At 29.0% G+C, this 14,739-nt stretch overlaps 2 protein-coding genes across 2 annotated transcripts; one reads left to right on the forward strand and one right to left on the reverse strand.

Moving 5' to 3' along the window:
• Nucleotides 1–860: 860 nt before the first annotated feature.
• LOC121174867 (L-ascorbate oxidase homolog) lies at nucleotides 861–2,745 on the forward strand. Its single transcript, XM_041015294.1, has 6 exons — nucleotides 861–920; nucleotides 1,016–1,153; nucleotides 1,265–1,314; nucleotides 1,737–2,007; nucleotides 2,093–2,331; nucleotides 2,429–2,745. The coding sequence occupies exons 1-6, from the start codon at nucleotides 861–863 to the stop codon at nucleotides 2,574–2,576; spliced, it is 906 nt and encodes a 301-aa protein (XP_040871228.1). The 3' UTR covers nucleotides 2,577–2,745.
• Nucleotides 2,603–13,677, reverse strand: LOC121174868 (1-aminocyclopropane-1-carboxylate oxidase-like). The gene is made up of 3 exons (XM_041015295.1): nucleotides 13,410–13,677; nucleotides 2,867–3,018; nucleotides 2,603–2,650 (listed from the first exon to the last, which is right to left on the reverse strand). Exons 1-3 carry the CDS (start codon nucleotides 13,675–13,677, stop codon nucleotides 2,603–2,605), a joined length of 468 nt encoding a protein of 155 aa, XP_040871229.1.
• Between the last annotated feature and the right edge of the window lie 1,062 nt (nucleotides 13,678–14,739).

The raw sequence follows: 14,739 nt of genomic DNA on the forward strand, positions 1-14,739 counted from the left end.
CTAGAATCTAAAGAAGCGTGCCGGCATGTTCCCTATATGTTTGTCGTTGTTCACTTCTCAACTATTTCAGAATTTAGCTTTTAATTCTTGTAAAAAAAAGTTTCCTAATTATAGTTTTTCATTTATTTTTATCAGCATTTTTTTTATAATCAATTATAATTAGAATTAATTTTTGTTTGAAATGAAATCAAAGAAATTACTATATGAAACATTATTAAAACAATTATTTTATACGACATACATTTTAATTCTAAGATAATTATGCGAAATCATCTTAAAATCACACTATGATAATTTGATAAATACAAAATTGTTTAACAAAGATGATTTTATATTGTCTTAGAATCAACTGTACTGCAACATACTTTCACAAAAATCGTTTTAGAATGATTGAAAACCGTCTTAGTACTTTTATTTTTAAACTCTCTGTGTCCCTCTCCTCTTGTTTCTCACTCTCTAATTCTGTCGTGTCTCACCCTCCCTCTCACTCTCCACCGCCAACACCAGCGCCACTGCCACCGCCTCAGGTTCAACCTCAACCTCAGCCTCAGCAAGAACAACAACCATAATAGCAGACACAACAAGGGATGGTTCCATCACAGGCGTCGTCGTTGTTTCAGATACTGTCTTTGTCTGTGCCGTTGGGGTGTTTGAATTCGTAGCTGGCATCATATCTTCTGTTGTTGTCGAGGCTTCTATTTTCCCCAACTTCTTGTTAGTTAGGGTTTCCACAGCTTCCGCTTTCGCCCACTGTGCCGCTTCCGCTGTCTGAGACATCTGAATTTGCTAGGAGATGGGTTCCATTGTGTAAGAAATACAATATTGAGCCCCAGGCACCGGAATGGTACTTTGGTCAGAAGATGGGCTATCTGAAAAATAAAGTATATCCAGCATTTGTAAGGGAAAGGAGAGCAACGAAGGTGTCAACTTTTTCTTTTTAAGTAATTTACTTCTTGTGCTAAAAGATGCAACCATTTGACTCCGCTAATGGTCTTTTTCATTTTGGCTGTTATAGAGGGATTATGAAGAATTTAAGGTGAGGATTAACAGTTTGGTGGCAACAACACAAAAGGTTCCTGAGGATGGATGGACCATGCAAGATGGGACTCCTTGGTCTGGAAATAATGTGAGGGATCATCCTAGCATGATTCAGGTAAGAAGATATATCAGTTTAACAAACATAAAAAATAGTGTTTGCATATGATGTTGTTGGGCATCTCATGGATGATTTGGAAAACCTTTTTCCCTTTATTTTGTTTTCTAGTTGATTTTTGTAGCAATAGCGGTTTTAACAGCCTCTTTGTATATGCAAGGGTAAGGCTGCGTACAATATTCCTCCCCCATATCTTCGCATAGCGAAGAGTTTCTGGGCAATGGGGTACGAAGTTTTTTTTTTTTAGCGGTTTTAACTTGGCAAAAGTCACATTCTCATAATTTTGATTTTGATGATATTCTCTATGTTGACGGTATATCCCAAGATTTATAAAAAGCGAAAGACATATTTACCTAAAGGAGCCCGAAGAGATGCTTTGTTGGCTACTAGATTTCCAGCATAGTTGTCGTAATCTATTAATCTTTGTGTTTTTATTTTCTTGCTCTTAAAATTCTCGCCTTGCTTCAAAATACAGGGTAATAGCATAACAACCAGATTGGATTTTTTTTTTGTCCTTGTTAATGTTATCTTGTTGTGAGATTTTCTTTTGAGAACATGGTTTAACATTGTTGTCATAAAACAGGAACGGTATTAAACAATGGAAGAATTCATGGCAAGATGGAGTTTTGGGAACCAACTGCCCCATTCCTCCAAACTCAAATTACACATACAAGTTTCAGGCCAAGGATCAGATTGGTACATATACATACTTTCCATCAACTCAACTGCATAAAGCAGCTGGAGGGTTTAGAGCACTCAACGTTTATCACAGATCTGTCATCCCAATCCCTTATCCAAACCCTGATGGAGATTTTACTTTACTCGTTGGTGATTGGTACAAAACCAACCACAAGGTAAATAAGATTTTTTATACCCTCTCTCATAAACATACTATTGCAAAATGTTCCTTGATACTTACAAGTTTGCCTCCATGTTCAGAACCTATACGATTCACTTGATGTCCATGTTGGCCAATCAGTTGCTGTGTTAGTAACCTTAAACCAGCCTCCAAAGGACTACTATATTATTGCCTCAACAAGATTTACAGAGAAACCTCTCACTACAACTGTTGTACTACACTATGCAAACTCTATTTCCTCTGTATTTGGACCCGTGCCTGCCCCCCCTGTTGATAAATATGACTTTGACTGGTCCATGAAGCAAGCTAGAACCTACAGGTAAGGTCACAAAAAAAACAAGGTAAAAAAAAGACTTTCTGAGTTGTTTTAATTTATTGATAAATTCTAATCTGTTTAAAATGAATTATTCCTGCAGATGGAATCTGACAGCAAATGCTGCTAGGCCTAACCCACAGGGTCATTCCATTATGGGAAGATTTCTCTTAAACAGTGCTGGTGTTAGGAGAGTAACAAGGCTTGGTGCTGGACCAAAAATAGAATCCAAACCGGGTTGTAAAACGTGACTAGGGAAATCCTCTCCTTCTCCGAGTTAATTGTTACTGTGTTCAATGCTTCGGTAAATTCCATTTGTTGTTATCTGCCAAAACAATAGGAAAGGTAAGCAAAGTAACAAGGTATTAAATCATAGAACAAACTACTGATCAAAATCCAAAATAATTTTTACACTTTAAATTTTGACATCCTTCTTACACTTTTTTGCCTTATTTTTTAATCACCTTAATTATTACTTTTAATTTCTTTCATTCATGTCTATCTAGATGTGAAGTGAACATTTTCAATAAAAGATAATTACCTCAATCATGTCTCCAAAATTGATAATGAAAGCATTAGGGAGGGGTCTAACAGGAATCCATTGTTCATCTTTTTTTATTTGAAGACCTTCCACTTGATTGGCTTGGAGAAGAATGGCAAGTCCACCACCATCAGAATGAGGATTGACTCTGGCTGGGGACAAGGAGGATAATAATTCATCCTTATTGATTGAGTCCCTTCACCAAATGACTCTCATTTCCATGTTATCCACTGATAGAGCATTTGCCATAAGGCCAATTATTTGGATCGCTAGTTTTCTCAATTCTGTTAAACAAGCCTCTAAATCATCTCTGCAAATGAAGATGCCAAGCTACCAACATTAACAATATCCACTGTTTTTGAAAATTCCATGCTACCCATCTCTGTAAAGCATTAAAAGCTTCTCCGTAATAAATACTCAAATTTTTACATAACTTAATACAAAATAAATAGGTCAAAATTAACTAAGTCATCTTATTGGTTTGACTAGATTAGATTAAGTCTCCTTAAATAAAGTTTTAGGTTCCAGCTTTATAGATAAAAAAATGATTGAGATAAGAGATTTAACTAAAGATAAGCAAAATTCATCTGGGAAGATTAATCATCAAAAAAATTAATAAATATTTTACACTAATGTCATGGAGATAAAAAAATCTTAAGAAAAAGTAAAAATGATCACCAAATTAAATTATTTTATTTGTCACTTGGTATATATGTAATTCAATGTGTACGATTACATAGATATTAGTATTACCTAGATTGGTACAAACAAAAATGATTGGAACAATAAAATCCATCTTGTTCATATTCTAAATATCCGTATAATTATCAAAGATTATTCAGATGATTAATTCCACAAAATGAAATAGCATTGAGGACAAAGAAATTGTTGGAGCTTTTTTTTTTTAATCCAGTACCAACATACTTAGTGTTAAAAAAAGCCTATTGTTTTACTATACTCTACATATTAACGGACGAACAAAAAATCATAAGACAAGACAAAGAGAGAAAGAGAATCTGAATGGCAAGGGAAGGTTGGAGAATAAGTGACCATGAAAAACAAATCTGCCCACTCTTAACTTTTGTTCCTCTAAAATCACGAAGAGTTGACCATATCCCTCAGCTTCTCCTTCTCTCTGCCCAAACTTTTTCTTCTCTTCCATTGAAAGATCAAATAATCCTTGAGCACCTCTCTTCACTTTTTCCACCAATGAAGAGTCCACTCCGTGATTAATTAGCAGTAATCATGGTAATTTGCACATGATATTAGCTAAAAACATACGTGAGTAATTGATAAATCATCCTAGTCAGAAAAATTCTTCATTTCCTATACTTTTAGTAGTTAAGCATGGTTATAATCGTTGTACTTTTATAGTAATAAATTTAATCCTCAAACTTTAAAAGTAAGAAACATATGAATATAGTCTATTATAACTTTAAAAAAACATCATAAATTCTTAAATATGACATTAAATCATATGTAAAATTTGAAAACCAAATTCATGATCAAAAGGCCTTATATAAAGAAAGACTTCAATCATGTTTGATTAAAAGTATATAGACTAAAAATTAACACATATCATGGTCCTTGTGATCTTGGGACATGCAAGAGTTTGTTTAGGTCAGTGAGAGGAACTTGGGGTAAATATTGGACGTTCATGAAGCGGACGAACATAACGCTTTGGGATTCTCATCAATCTCTCCTTTGCTAATTCCTGGACAGAGGGCACTACAAGAGCACTTAGTTCCATGATCTTCAACTGAGGCCTATGGAATGTTAATTAGAATCGGTGAAGGCTATTTATGAATTTAACCTTTATATTCGTTTTATTAAATCCGGCCTTCGGCTTAGGATTTATGATTAAAGAATATATAATATTTTTTTATAATTAAATTAAAATTGTGCTTTTATTTCACGTCTCTTTCATTTATCTAAATAATTACAATGTGGCATGTGAACGAAAATATGTTCTCATCTTTAGTTTTGTGATTGGGTAAGGGGACTTGGAGGCCCATTGTTTTCTCCAAAAACTTCAAAACACAACATTCTGATGGTGGGTATCGTTCACAAAAACATAGGCCCGAAATCCTCCCTCCCCCGTATTCAGTCCCATGTTTGATTCAACAATCCAATACAAAGTGTTCGTGGATGTAGATAATCATAAATTCAAAGTTTCTCAAACCGATCTAATTAGTTTGGTTCAATTTTTTTTAAGATTTGAGTCAAATTTAATCTAATTTGTTCAAATTCATTACTGTATATAATTAAGTATGTATATAATTTTTAATTCACCCATGATTTTTTTAGTTGATGTTTTTAATTTTATATCTTAATTCTATTTATGTTTTTTTATGCTAATATCTATTTAAAATTAAATATTGTTTAAGCATTAGAATCATTCATTCTATTAATCAAATACTCTTTGTAACAAAAAAAAAATCAAATATTATCACAAATTAATCTCCTTAAAAGATATCTAGTCATTATATATTAACAAAAATTAATTTAGATATACCCAATTGATCTAACAAGAACTAACTTATTTGTGAATGGATTTATTTGGTTTGAGTTTGACAATGAAATTATACAAATTTAATCCAACCTAACTCATACAATTTGATCTAATTAATAAGTTTACTCAAATCTAATCCATCAATATTCCTAAATAAAAGTGTGGACTTTGTTAATGGTTTTTTTTTTGCTAAGTTCATCTTCATGCTTATATGTATTTTTCTTCTTTCAAAAAGTACCCTTGATGGAAACAGGTTTCCATTGTTTATAATGCATAACAAAAATGTGTTTTATTGTGTTACAAGATGTGAGGAAGCAATACAAAATTGATAACATGTTTCCATTGGTTCAAAATACACAACAAAAACATTGTGTTAATTTAAAAAAAAATGTTGTGTGATTAGTTCTAAATACAAGTTAATTTTTTTTAAAAGTAATTAAATTAATAATGATATAGATTATCTCTTCTTAATATGGCATATAATGTATAATTACAAATTATACTAAAATTTAAAATATAGTAAAAAAAGTCAACATAATTTTTTTTAGTCTCACTCTATTTACTATTTTAATTAGAAAATTTTAAGATTTTTTTATGAGACATTTTCAATATTATCTCTCTGCATTTTTAAATGTATATTTCAATTTTCACACACTATTTTTATAATTAATAAAAAAAAGTTCTCCCTCGACCATTTCAAAAAAGTCGCCATACCATTGTTTTCATCAAATTGTGAAAGATGCAATAGAGCCATTATAGTGACGAAGACTAGTTGATTACTAGATGTGTGTGGTGTACATCCTCTACCAACATTGATCCAAAAAGTTCAGGATTGACGATGTTGGAAAATCACTTTGAGATGCCTTCATTATTGTCACGTGATTTGCATGCTGAAAAGCTTTTCCTTTCCAACTTCAAATGCATATTTTTCTACGAACCTTCCAAATAGGCACGTTTAACTTCTGTTTAGATAATACTATTCGTTTTAATTATTTTTTTATTATATATTTGTCTTTTTATTTATTAAGAGAGATAAAAAGACATCATTTTAAAGATATTAGAATAATAAATAAAAACAAAATATATAATATATTAAAAATATAAATAATTTCAATATAAATGAGATAATAATATTGATATGCTGTATTTTTAAAATTATAGACGATAAATAGACAGAATATTTTCTTGGTAAAAAAATAGTTTTGAATTCTTTGCACAAAATTTGTCCATACGAAAATTCTCATCAACCTTAATGTATTCGTAAGCATGTTTAGCTTTTGTTGCCTCTAATTTATTCGTATAATAGATTCACACGCACACACAATAGGTTCATAGAAAAATCTTCTCTGTACACAAGTATTTTGTTTGAGAATAATTAAAATACATTAATGATATTTGCAAAATCAAATAAAAATTTATCTTATATTAAAGGGGTATTGAGGGGTGTTTTCATTATTCCTTTAAATTTTGAAATGAATGAAACTATACAAAGTCGATCAGTGCGGTCAAAAACTCAAAAATATATCTAGATACTAGTTATTTTCATGAAAAGTAATGCTTCGTAAAATTAAAATAGATAAGATTTTGATGGAATTCAGTTATAAAAACTAAAAATTATCAAATAAAGAAAACTACTAAGCCAGAAGCTGATATATTACCAAATACCAACTAGACATGTGAGTGCTCAGCTCAAAGAAGAACATCGAAATAGTTGATAAGAAAGAATCTATTTCAAATGAAAAGGCCTTAGAATACAAAATAACTAATGACGTGAAAAAATTGCATACACATATGACACTTATCTAAATTTAAACAAATTCATTATATATTTATTAGATCTGTTGTTAAATTAGACTGAATATTTTTTTTGACGGAAATTATTAATTAATCAAATAACTCAACCACGAATAACATTATCTGATGTTTTAGCTTTCATTTGTTTATTGTGAAAGGAAACTGAAAATGAATGAAATGGACACTAAAATAAAATGTAATTCATAATTTTATATTTTATCTTAATTAATTTTCATGCTATTTTATTTCACTCTACCAAATACTCTATTAGTCAAAGCAATTCAAACTATTATATATATCATAGTGATGAATTACATCATTTGGTGTTAAGAAAAAGATTTGCAACATTCAAAGAAGTTAAAAGCCACCAATTAATCTAACCATTAAATATATTTGGTTCTTAAAGTATAATACTTAATGTCAGAGTGATTCTAAAATTATATTATTTGTTGATAAATTAGTCAATGATATACATGTTTATTACATTTACTTATTTGTAGATTAAATTAATAATTAAAAAAATATAAGGACTAAATTATCAGTAAATACATAATTGAGAAATTAAATAGGTTATTTATTAAATATGCCTAAATAATATCTAACATGATTTATGAATAAATAATTGTCTTTATACTATATTTTAAAATTAAACTCTATATCAGTATATGTTTTTGAACCGTCGACACGCGTAATAAGCTTAAAATATTCTATACTCATGAATCACGATTATATCTAATTCCACATGAAAATTATATGGGCTAAAAGAACTATAATACTTTTTTGCTTTCTACTTCTAAAAGAAAAAATTATATATTAATTTAATCGTAAACTCCTTTATGGGTCAAAGGCTATTCGAATGTTTACTTTTCGATTACGACAAGCAAACTGTATAAATACATATTTATATTTTTTAAGTAAAATATTATATTGCTGTAAAAAAAAGTAAAATATTATATTATGATAAACATAAACGATGAACCGGAAAAAAAAAGATATACACAATTGTCATATAACATTAAAATTCATTGTATTTATTTGTATATATACTATTTTTTTCATGAGTTTTCAAAAAAATATATTCTAAAAATTATTCATTAAACATTTTCTTACATTGATTTTTTTTTTCGACAGCATATATAATGGTATCAATTTCCATACAAGAATATGTTTATATAGTTAGCGTAGAATCCAAAAATATATAACATATTTATATTTTAGCGGCAAGAATTTTTTTTATAAGCAAAAATTTATTGAGAAGTAGAATACAAAGAACACTCTAACCCAGATACAAATGTCATACAAGGCAATATGTTAAAAAAAAAAACAGTTACATAATCAATACATCAATTTAAGAAAAAGAGTATTGAACATTACCTTTTTTTTACCTTAAATCATGTCTACCTTCATCAAATTTAAAACACTATTCAAGTTAAAGGGAACACTTAAAAAAAACACACACACACAATTTTCTTGTGCATAGTTAGGGAAAACAATGAGATGAGGCAAGTACAGGTAGTAACCCCGTTTGATGGATGAAAATTTGTCATGCACTTTATATATACCCACACGAGTATTTGTTAAGTAAGTAAGTATCCATGATTTTAATAAACATTCATGGCTATCACGACTCTCTCTCTCTCTCTCTCTCTCTCTCTCTCTCTCTATATATATATATATATATATATATATATATATATATATATATATATATATATTTATTAATGTATGGATCGATATTTGTTAAAATAAATATTTTAAGCCAAAAGTATAAAAAAATTTAAACAAACAATTTTGAAACATGCATGTATTTACACTAAAAATAAGTAATTTTAAAACATATATTTATACCAAAAATAAATGACAACAACTTAATTTATATATAACTAAAAATATTTAAGTAATTTCAAATGGTAGGTATTTGCAAGTGCATATACCTTACTATCCACCCTTATCCCGTTAACAAGTAGATAGAGAAAAATTCATTTCTTTTAACCATGAGTACTCATTAAGTTATCCATTTTCAATTTATAATGGATTTATCCTTTCAATTTTTAAAAATGAATTAAATTGAATATAATGTTGATGCCACTTTCTCACTTTTAGGAGCTAGATACTAAAGTTGTTTGTGCTGGGCGAGGTTTTTTGGGAGCACTTAAAGCTAATTAACTTTAAGAGTCTTCAGAAAATTGTAAATAATTTTGTGCTTGAGAATTTGGTACTCATCTCACGTCGTTTAAATGTTTAAAACTAGAGGTATTCTTAAAACATTGCATCTGTGTTACGTTGTTAGGATAATACATTAATTTCATCAAGCCCAATTTTTTCTATGATTCACATTAAATCCAATCAAACTCGATCTCCATGAAAACATGTATATCTTTTTTTTTAGCTTTCCATAGATACTAAGACCACTTCAGTTACATTACTAGAATCTGAATTATGACCTAATTAACAAGGAGGTCAGGTCAAAGTTGGAATCCATAAAAATTTAAAGCTTCTCACTTTTGCATAGTTTTCATACATTAAAAACTCAAGAAAATTAGAATAATCATGTTCTTTTTCCAGTTAAACCATTCAAAATATGGATCACAAGAAAACATATGCATATGATGACTTATTTTTTCACAATATTTCATCAAGTTAATTTGTTAAAACATGTCAAAATGACTTTATAAATCTACATATGCTATACAGATTTATAAAGAGTCATCTCCATCAAACCACATAAAATTTATTTGCAGACTTTTTAATATATACAAGACCCTTTTATTGACATTTTAAATAACGAAAGCTATTATAATAAAGATAATCTAGGCAATATAGATAATAATACTCCTTTCTAAGTTGTGTATGGACATGAGATAATCTAGGTAATATATATATAGATAGATAATCTAGGCAGTATAAAATTTACCAACATAATACAACAACCAAGAGATAATTTATTTCCTTTCTAAGTTGCCAACATAATTCAACAACATGTATCAACCTACCTCTTTAACAAAAAGAATAACACAGTGCAGAAAACAAGATTAAACACCCACTCCAATATAGCATGGCTCGTATTTGGTTGTGGCGCCCAGAAATAGGAGACCCTTTGTTTTGGAACATTTCTAACAACATTTTGGATATGCTAAAGAATACTCCAGTCAGTGCTGTCATGTATAAAAATATAGTAATACGCAGCATTTCCTTGCTGATGTACAGATGTTGAAACTATGGATTCATATTGTGAATATCAGGCAAACTGATGCAGGATTGGAAATCAGCACGATAAAGAATATTTAAAATAATTATAGCTATTTAAAAAAAATATTTTTAATTTATATTTTATAATATATATATATATATATATATATATATATATATATATATATATATATATATATATATAGAATAAAACGAGTTATGCAATTATAATATCCCAACATCGTGAAAACTACTGTTTAGTCACAATTTATTATAGCCTTGCATATCTTCTGATATTCATTTGAAATAATTTTGAATCTCCTTATCATTAACTCTGTTAATCCTTCTATTTGTTAAATAAAGAAAGTATTAAATGTTTTTGAAATTTCTAAAACATTATTAGATATATTAATTTTTATTTAATATTTTCTTCATAAAATATTAAGAGGATTTGTAAAAAAATAGAAAAATTCAATTACTTATTTTTTAACATCTATTAGCTCCTTACTATTTTTTTTTTTTTAAGATTAAGCTCGTTACAACTTCTTAATCACCCACATTAGTTAACATAGCCACTTAACTCCTTTTTTTTAAGCCGCTAACTCCCTTAAATATTCATAAAACATGATTTCACAGTATGACTCATCCCATCGTTTCACATTTGATTTGTAAACTATGGCCTGTTTGGATACACTATTATAAAACATTTTATAGACAAAGAATTTATTCAAGAAATTCTTATATGAAAAGTTATTTTTACATTAATTAATTTGACGTTTGAATGATAAACTCTTAAGTGCTTATTTAAAATAATATGGTGTTTGGATAAAATTGTAGAAGGTCTTTTGCATAATTAAAATTATCGAAAAGGATATTATATGCTTTGACATTATTAAAACTAATAATTAAATACTTAAACATTATTCTATAATTATTAAATGCATTAAATAATTAAATATTATTAAAAATAATAAAAATTACCTTTTTCTTCTATTTCATTTATGAAAATATTTTAACTTTATCATTATATTTAAAATATTGTTATATATTTTTAGAAATTTTGATTAAAAAATAATTATTTTTATAAAAAAATAAATGTATCTCATAAAAATATAATTATACGTCTTTCTACATAATTAATTTTCATATTTAAAATGTAATTAATACATTATTGTTTTAGTAATGTTATCACTTAGATTCTAGTTTATAATTTAATTATTATCTATGTAATTATTTATAACAAAATATAAAATATCATTAACCTGGTAATAATATGATCAATAATATCTTTCAATATAAAATTGTTCAAATTAACCCATGCCATAAACATGCAACCTTGTATTATTAAAAAATAAAGAAATTAAATACGTGTTGGAAACATATTCTTTGAAGATTCTCTAATCGTTCCATTTATACTTTGAGCATTCCGTTCTTCCCATGTTGTAGTATTAGGACCAACTTCACTTTCATCCTCATCACTATCTATATATTCGTTATCTTCATCTAGTGAATCAAATTCTCCATCACTCTTGTCATTTCTTTGAATGAAGTTATGTATAGTCATGCAAACAACAATGATTTGGTTTTGTATTTCCAAAGCAAAAGGTGGCATATTACCCAATATCTTTCATCTTGCTTTACATAAACCAAATGCACGTTCAATTATACTTCGAAGACTAGAATGATAATAATTAAAAACTTCAACTCTCTCTCTGATTCTAGGCCCAATTCTAAATTGCGGGAGATGATACCTAGTTTTCTTGTATGGCCCTAGAAAATCCATAAAAGTAGGATAACCAGAATTAACAAGATAATATTTACCTAAAGAATAAAACAATAGAGCAAGTTAGAACACAAAATTAAAATGATGCATATATTTATAATATATAATTTTAAGTACTTGAGGAGGATGTGGAAAATGAAATGCAGGCTTACATAAAGCCTCCATAAATATCTTAGTATCATGTGCAGAACCTTCTACCTGCCTCAAACAAAAGTGAAACACATGCTAAAGTCACAAACAACCATGACATTAGTGGTAGTGTAGCCTTTCCGACCAATATAAACTCCTTGTAGATGAGAGGGAACGCAAACTCGTATATGAGTACCATCTATTGCACCAATACAATCCCTAAAATAAGGGCGATATTTGGCATCTTTTAGAATCTCATCAGGAGTATCTCTAAATTATGGATTAACAAGTTTAATTATATCCTTTGCAAACATACACACAACTTCTAAGACACTATGAAAATGTCTAGATATTGTTTCACCTGAATGTTGAAATCTTTTCTCACAATTACGAACAGAACTTGGTTGACTCAACATGTATAAAAACAAGCCAACTTGCTCATAAATGATGACATTTTAATTTTTCTTTAAGTTGTACTTGGTTTCCAAGATATCACATAATTCAATAAAGATAAGTTTCTTCATTCTAAACATCTGATAACAACGTATTGATGACCATTTAGAATTTAGATACCCTAACGATGGTTGTCATGCTTGAATCTGTACATGGATTTTTCACAACATAATTCATGAAGTAATTGGTAACGTTAGCTACAACAAACATCAACACTTTGTTCTTCGTAATGTGATCGTCATCGCCAGATGAAGAGTCATTTGATGATAATGATGAAGACATCCTGTAGAAGGAAAAAAAAATCATAGCACAACTGAAAATAAAAATCAAGAGCCAAACCATAACCAAGATCCATAACATAACAAAAATTAAAAACTAAGATCCATAACACAACCAAGGTTCATAACCAAGCAAAACTTGCAAGTGTCAATGACATCAGATAGAGGAGAAACTAAGGAACTTGTGCTCAAGTGTCAGACTTGATCCATCCAAGTTGTAGCTCAGGCTCTTCTAAAGCAACAAAGGTGATCTTGTTTGCCTTTTTTTTTTCATAAGTCTAGTGGCTTTGTAAAATAGTTTACTCCCACACTCAAGTCTTGGTAGATCTTTCAATTTTACTACACATGCAGTAATGCTAGTTGGGTCTTGAGCAGATACACTAGATTCAAATGTTTGAATAATACGATCTAATTGTGAGGAAAGCTTGGCAGCAACCCCAATTCTTTTGTCACCCTCTCTACTTCTCTTCCTCTGTCCATTTTCCTTTGTCGAAGACATGTTCTGAGTTGTCGTGTTTGTCTCAGGCTCATTCACTTCCATCTCAGTGTTATCATCAATATTATCATTTGTCTCTTTTGTTCTTGTGTTAAATCCTTCATATTGTCTTGAATCCTCAGATGGTGCATATGCTGCAAAATCAGTAACAATAGTATCCTTAAAAAGGAATTCCATCTCAGGTAAGAATTTAAGGTCTTGCTATCTAAACTTTGTTACTTCAAGATCCTCCTATAAAATAAAAAACAAGAATTATAATATATATTTTGGCATGGGAGTTAAGAGATAAAAATCAATCTCATTATAATATATAGAAGTTCCTTCAAATATTACTCATGTTACATTTAGTCCTACATCATAGATTCTCGTCAGCTACTAGGGTGAGCATGCATGTTTACTTGATGGGTACAATTCTTGGTAAGGTTGGGATTCCTATATAATTTAAATTAAGAAAAACCTAATCCAATATGAATTTCTCCATATGTTAACCTTGTGTGGTTGGTTGGTTAGGTGCACGTTCCTTGGTGGGCCATAATAAATTATTTTATGAAAGATTTAGAAATCTAAATTAATCTAGGTTTCCTAACTAATCCGTATATCTTCTAACTTTGGACTCCTCACTAACAGTGTTTACAATTGTGCAAAACTCGTATTTGGAGATGAAAAAACAAAAGAAACTTCCGCGATATGCATGATATTTCACTGGTTTAATTGAATATAAATACTATGATTTAAATTCCTAAAAAATATGTGAAGAAAAAACTTTCTTATATCAATTTATATTTTAAAGATAATATTCATTTTCTTAACATAAATAATTTGAATTTGAGTTTTTTTCTTAATGAAGTCATAATTGGAAAAAAATAATAATGAAATATACAACACGTTATAGAAAATAGAAGTAATTTATTAAACATTTTCTTATCAACTGTGTTTTTAATGTAAGTTGCAAATTTCTCATTTTATACAAAAATAAAAATAACCCTATATAACGATGTAACTCTAACAATTAGCAATTAAATTAACCTCTAGCAAAAACATGTGAATTTAACTTGTTGTATGTTGTAGGATTTGTTTTTGTGTAACAGAGATTTTGTTGTTGGCAGCACTTAGTGTAGAATCAGGCTATCTAAAGAATTGGACCAAGCAAAGAACAGGTTGCTACAGCATCAGAGAAGGATTGTTCTCTGCTGCCGGTGTGTTTGCATTAGCCATAGTTTTCTTGGCTGTTGGTTTATA

Source organism: Glycine max, chromosome 5 (genome assembly GCF_000004515.6).
Source record: "Glycine max cultivar Williams 82 chromosome 5, Glycine_max_v4.0, whole genome shotgun sequence".
Lineage (NCBI taxonomy): Eukaryota > Viridiplantae > Streptophyta > Magnoliopsida > Fabales > Fabaceae > Glycine > Glycine max.